This window comes from Callorhinus ursinus, unplaced genomic scaffold (assembly GCF_003265705.2).
Source record: "Callorhinus ursinus isolate GAN/ISIS: 27379988/994484 unplaced genomic scaffold, GSC_fseal_2.0 scaffold26, whole genome shotgun sequence".
NCBI lineage: Eukaryota > Metazoa > Chordata > Mammalia > Carnivora > Otariidae > Callorhinus > Callorhinus ursinus.
In genome coordinates, this window is record NW_027397088.1 from 12,325,960 (window position 1) to 12,332,315 (window position 6,356).

The 6,356-nt window shown below is 43.9% G+C and overlaps 1 protein-coding gene across 4 annotated transcripts in view; it reads right to left on the reverse strand.

The window, feature by feature from the left end:
* Positions 1-1,059: 1,059 nt before the first annotated feature.
* The window catches only part of ADTRP (androgen dependent TFPI regulating protein), a 60,692-nt gene continuing 55,395 nt past the window's right edge, over positions 1,060-6,356 (reverse strand). For all 4 annotated transcript variants that reach the window (XR_012373821.1, XM_073877577.1, XM_073877578.1 and 1 more), the window contains one exon: positions 1,060-3,142. Coding sequence is in view for 3 of the 4 variants with exons in the window: in XM_073877577.1 (XP_073733678.1) it covers positions 3,108-3,142 (35 nt within the window). In the remaining variant the exon portion in view is untranslated. The remainder of the gene's footprint in view (positions 3,143-6,356) is intronic.

A 6,356-nucleotide genomic window follows, 5' to 3' on the forward strand; every position in this document is an offset into this window, starting at 1 on the left:
AGTGCTTTATTAAAAAAAAAAAAAGAAAGAAAGAAAGAAAAGAAAAAGAGCCACCAACTGCATGAGAGAGGAAAACAATGTCTGGGTAAGGATTCTGGTTTCTGACACTTGGGTCCCGGAGGGAGAGGCCCAGACCTGGGATGGGTTCAGGGCTCAGCCAGGCGGCCTTCTGGGAAGCCCGGCCTCCCCACTCCTCCCTTGGCCCCCTCCCGCTCCCCGCGTGCAGGCGCCACGTGTTTGGGGATTACAGTATATGCAACTAACTTCCTGTTATGACAAGTATTGCAAGCGAGTAGGTGCAGAGGAGCTGAAAATAGCTTGAGAAATGCATGACCCATTTGAGGAGAGGATGGGGCTAATGGACTGTTTAGGCAAACAGGGTAAGTGTTCGCCCCAAGTTGAAAATTGGTGTTACATGTGAGATAGCAGTGCTAGAACGTATGGACCAATCCACGAGGCATTGGAGGTGCTCCTCTCTCTGCCTCTGTGGATGAGAGTTTCCACCATGTTGGCATCCCCTGACCACCACCTTCGGTCCAGCCTTGCAGATATACACACATTTTTGCTTTGTTAAGTAAAAGCTTTCAGATGGCCAGTTACTGCTCTGCTCTATAATCAAGAGATAGGCAGGGTGCCTGGGTGGCTCAGTCGTTAAGCGTCTGCCTTCGGCTCAGGTCATGATCCCAGGGTCCTGGGATCGAGTCCCACATTGGGCTCCTTGCTCTGCCGGAGGCCTGCTTCTCCCTCTCCCACTCGCCCTGCTTCTGTTCCCTCTCTGGCTGTGTCTCTCTCTGTCAAATAATTAAATAAAATCTTAAAAAAAAAAAAGAGAGAGGAAAATGGCCTCAGGAATTGACCACGCGTGTGACCTTGGACCAGTGGCATACCAGAGCCAACTCCTGTGGTCCTTTCAAGGACCAAATAGTTATGCATATCTCTTCCCAGCTCTGCCTTCAGTGGCCTCTTGGTAGCTTGAAAAAGGTTGTGGTGGAGTGTTCCCACCATGGAATGGGCAATCACTATAAATTAGGGCCTTACAATTTTCCTTTTTCTGGAGAGTTGGTTTTTAAACATTTACCGGCACACCAATATCAGAAACTCAGTTTCTTCATTTGGAAAATGAGGACGGATACATTTTCTCCTTAAAAGATTCTCATGAGGATAAAACCAGATCATGGGGGAGAGTGAGTTTGTCAATTACATGACCCTACACAAATATTATTGCTGACTCTCTCCCCATGTGGTTGGTATTGTCTTCTAACCCCTAAGGACCTAGCCTTCTGTAGGCAGCAAATCCTACTGACCTCTTAACAAATGTTTATTTAGTGTATTTTGTGTTCGTTGCAGGTGTTTTGTTGCTTCTCCTTTCTTAAGCTCCAGCAGCCCCCTGCATCAAGGAGGTGCTCCTGTATATTTGCTCAATGGTTGGTGGTTCTCAGGTATTTCTGGCATTGGAATGGATCCTGCATGATGGTCAGTTATACAGAACTCAAGGTTTAATTTGGTTCCAGGGACAGTGAAGAATTCAGCAGGCGCATCCCAGCCAAGAGCTTACTATCACTCTGAGAAGTGTGCAGCCCCAGTCATCTTTGGGGTGTGGAAAATTTAGGTGATCCCCTGTGGGCTTCGCATTTGGGGAATTTCCATTGTGACAACTGCTTCTGGGCTTCTGCTGAGACCAGGTGCTCCAAGCACTCAGGCAGCAGCAGGTAGAGTGTTCCCAGTTCAATCCAAAAAAGACTTGTGGCTCATATTTATATATTAGTAGATAAAGGATTAGGAAGACAGCAGGTTTCTTGGTGCCTGTCCTAGGCTTCTCGGGGCTGCCTGCCCTGTTGTGGCAGTTTGCCCTCTTCTCTAACTCAAGACCATTTTTGGTATTTCTGAGGTTTTCTGATCTTGGAATAGATCAGTGGCCAGTCATAGAGCCATCAAGGTTTGATGTGGTTCTAGGAATAATTTTCACCAAAATGTACCCATTTTTACCAGATTTCTCCTGAATGGTGCTAGGTTGGGAAACCCAAGTACAATTTACTCTGCTCTCCACACCCAGCCCATATGGACCTGGTGAAGCACCGCAAGACTCCATGCTTACCCACTAGTAGACCCTTATCATCTGTGTTCTTTACAAAATGTGCCTGTAAATAAGGACCCAGAAAAACTCACTAGGAAGATCAAAGCTGGGTTCGTGAATGTGCTTGTTAATCAGCTAGCCATCGGCTTTGTTAAACCATAAGCTAACTCAGCAAAGTGATTTGTGCCAAAGCATTCTCGGGGGTCCTCATGGCCATGTCACATCCCATCACTTACTCCCCAAGTAAGATGTACATTTATTGGATGAATAAAGCAATATTCGAATGGAAGAGATTTTGATGACGATGTTGCGAAGTCCCATATTTGGACCTGCCCCGAATGCTTGCTCACAAGAGGGGCAAATTTCCCCATATTTTTTATAACTTACTTTCTCATTGCCCCAATTAATTTGCTCTCTTATCAGGTGGACAGATGACTTTGGTAGCACCCATCTCCCTACATCTCTATCTAGACTGAGGAAAACAAAATCAATGAGCAGTCCATGAAAATAGCTAGTTGACAAAAATACTTATTTTTAGGAAACTTAGGGTCATTCAAAATGGCACAGGACTGGGAGTTAGAAGATCTGGGGGACAAAAGCTATTATCTTGGTTGTGACACTAGCTCTTTGGTCCTCGTGCAGATTACTTCTCAGCTAGGTCCTCAACACCCTCCTCTGTAAGGTGAAGAGTTTTGGTGATCCCAAATCCCTTTCTCTCTAAACATTCTCTAAAGCCGAGTTATGTGAGTTTCCTTGGCCTTTGGCCAGATTTTGACCACAGAGGCCAGACGAAGGTAACAGATTCTGAGACAGCAGTTGTTTTTGGCATGTCCAGTAAACCTTGCAAAAAAAACGAAGAGTCCCCAAATTAAGCTACCTTCACAAACCGTCTCAATCAATTTAGATATCATTCCCTGTCCTTTCTACCTCCTATATTACTCCACCAACTCCCCAACCAGAAAAAAAAAGAAAAGAAAAGAAAAAAAAACTCTCATGTTTTCTTCCTCCTTTGTTCTTGGAAAACAGCCTGCAATCACTTCCTCTTTTTCCTTGGCTGCATCGTGTCACCTGTATGATGAAGAACAGAGAGAGACATCAGACTTCAGGGTTTCCCTAATGGGTATTCTCGTGAGGGTAGACATTCACCCTGACGTGGGACAGTAGAAAGTCAAGGACATTTAGCCCAAGGCAAGAAGATGTACTTTGCAGAATTCTGAAAACCTAGCACCTCTACAGAAAGGACAAGAAGCAACTCTGTTGTCTCCGCCTGGTTCTTGGCTCACAACTAGCCTGTTGACCAATGGTGCCATTTGCCTTCATGGGGTTCTGCAGGTCACATGTGGGCCACTGACTGAGGTTGTTTTTGGCCAAGCGTTTACAGACTACACACAATCCATCAACAAACTCTGGAGATTGTGCAAATGGAGACAAAGAGACATCAAATTAGAGAAGAAAGAGAAGAGTGGAGATTCACCTAATTAGGGTTCATTCCATGACCTCTCCCCAAATCAACGTAACAGCCTGAATGGAGGAGTACTGGCATATTGATTAGATTTTAGTAAGCTCATTAGAAGGGTTTTCTTCTGCTGAAATTATAGCCCTAGATTTCTAGAATGACTTCATTCAGCCAACAAGTCGGTACCTCTCTATTTATTGATCATAAATCTTTGCATAAGCTCTGAAATTTCTAACACTTCATTAGTGCATTATCCTTCCTACTTGTGGCAAATGTTATCAGTCCTACTTTGAAAACTTTTCTCAAATCAGCCTCTCCTTGCCCATTCCAGAGCCCTGTTAGTTCTGGCTCAGTGCCACAGCAACCTCATGCTTCTTCTTTCATGCTTCACCCTTCAAATCCCGCCCCCGTCCATCAGTTATGCCCTTCAATGTCTTCCACTAATTTTATTTTGCTAGAATTCCCCTTCTCATAGGCTGTAGTTACTGATGACTTGAAGTCTCCTTCATCACCCTGATTTTCTAGGACAGCTGACTCCTAATCACACAGCCTTTGGGGCCTTCCTATATTCATGTCTCTCAACATTTTTAAGGACAGGCTTCTCCCTCCTTCTTCTTCTACTCATCAATCCAGATATCCTCAGTCACTCCACGGAAGCCTTACTAAGTTATCCAGCTTTATAGGCTTCATGTCATTTTCATTTATGCTCTCACTTATTTTTCATTTTTGATGTGGATTCTCTCCTCCCCCATCAGGTCTTCTGTACGTTAGGTCTCTAAGTACAAACCCAGAACCTTCTTTTTTCTGAAGCATACACTCTTTGCTCATAATAAATCCTTTGTCAGCCAAATGACCCATTAATTCCTTCATGTTCAAGAGCTTGGGCAACGTAAACTTCTCCACTTAGTTGCCCCTGCAGTCCCTCTGAAGGCTCCTAAAACCCTCTTACCAACCCCAGCCCCTTGAGTGTAACTGTAATCATAACCACACTCCTTCAACCCAGGTGCCCAGGATTGGAGAGTCCTTCTCCACTGAAGAAACACAACAGATACGGAAGGCTTAAGAGAATGAGCCCAGGAGCAGGAGTGATGGCAGGAAGTTCCTTTGTGGGAGGAGAGCAGCTGGCTCCTTCCCGGGGATCAGAGTCTCCCACATCCAACACTAAGCAGCTAGACAGAGCACTAAGACATTGCCATAGACCCACAAATACATTAGAGAAGGCATTGTCCCAAAATGTGTCTGTGGGTGGACTTACAACAGTCATTTCTTCTGTAGTGACTTACGTGGTGTGAACATCACAGAAATCATATCTTTCTTTTTGTTTCTAGCAGGTGGGAGGTGGGTCCTTAGTCCTGCATTCTGGAGCTGAGCGGTCTCTAGGCTTCTCTGAGTCCTCAGAACTTATCTCTGACTCTGATTCCACAATACATGGCTGGAGATTGGGAGCTGTTGACTTAGTAATAGATCTTATCTTACTCAAACAAAGTTCTCAACATGGATTTCATATTCTGACTGGGACATAACATTGTTTGTTATCCCTCTTTCCTTCATGGCAGGGCAATTTTTCCCTAGGAATGCCTCCTAGTTGGCAGTTAGGGAGCTAAGTCCACCCCTCATTCATTTTAGTCCTTTTTTTATCCTCTGTTAGATAGTACCAAGGAATAAAGATATTTTAGGTCAAACATTTAATGTTTGTCTTGTGCAAGATCCAAACATTTTCTGCTGTCATGGCAAAAAAAAAAAAAAACACAAAAAACAAAAAACCCAAACTCATTCTTTTAATCAACACATCACTATGGATACCATATGTAATTATATTCCTTATTATTCCAATAGTCAGAAAACAGAGTAAGTAAAAACATTTTATTCACAAAGATTTACACCTATGTATCTACAATCACAAAAGCTACTGCTGCTAGACTTTGAACTGAAAATTTGAAGAACATTTGCCTAGTTTCTGCGGGTTGGCTTGGCAAAGGGTGAGAAGGCAGATGGTTGGGGAGATAGGAGGTGTTAGAAGAATGAGGTTTGAACATGAATGAGTAAAAGTTTCAGGGCAGACGTAGCAGGAAGGAGATGGAGCTGAGGTTCTGGCTGGAGAAATCCTTGTGGGAAAGAGGCAGTGAAAGGAGAAGCAATAATCCAATGTGGACTCTGAGCTAAGAGAGATGAAATTAGGACAAGAAAGGCAAAAAGGAGATATATTTCTGTTATTGACCAAATGTTGCTCCTGTGGGACCGTGAGTCATCTCCTGATAAGAGTCTTTTGTTATGAAATGATCAGGGATAACGTGAAAGGCAGAAAAAAACTTAAATTTCTTCATGGGTAAAACCAAAGAGGTAGACTAGGTGGCCTCTAAGCAACTTTCAGCAATAAAATCTCCCTTCAAAAAAAAATCTGAAAATACAGAAAATAGTATTAAAGGAAGGTTTTAATGTCCTGTCCAAGCCATAGACACAAAGTCACTTGGTTAGACTTGAATTTTCATCTTATGAACTCTACTTAGGGGGGAAAGGATTTATGGTCTCAGGCCCTGACAAAGGATAGCCTGACTCCTGGCGCATGTCCCTCAGGAATGTTAGCAGAGGGGTAGTGGGCCAGAGATAAGCTGATTGCCTCTCCAGCCTCACCTACCTAGAAGAGGCCCTGCCATGGGGGCCTGGCACTTAGCTCCTTTTTTTGCCTGATATATCCTGTGGGGTGTGTTTCTTTTTCTGAGGAACTCGTGTCTTGATGTCGGCATTCTTGTGTCTTACTAAGGAAAAGAGAGAAAGGGAGGAAGGAAGGAAGGAAGGAAGGAAGGAAGGAAGGAAGGAAGGAAGGAA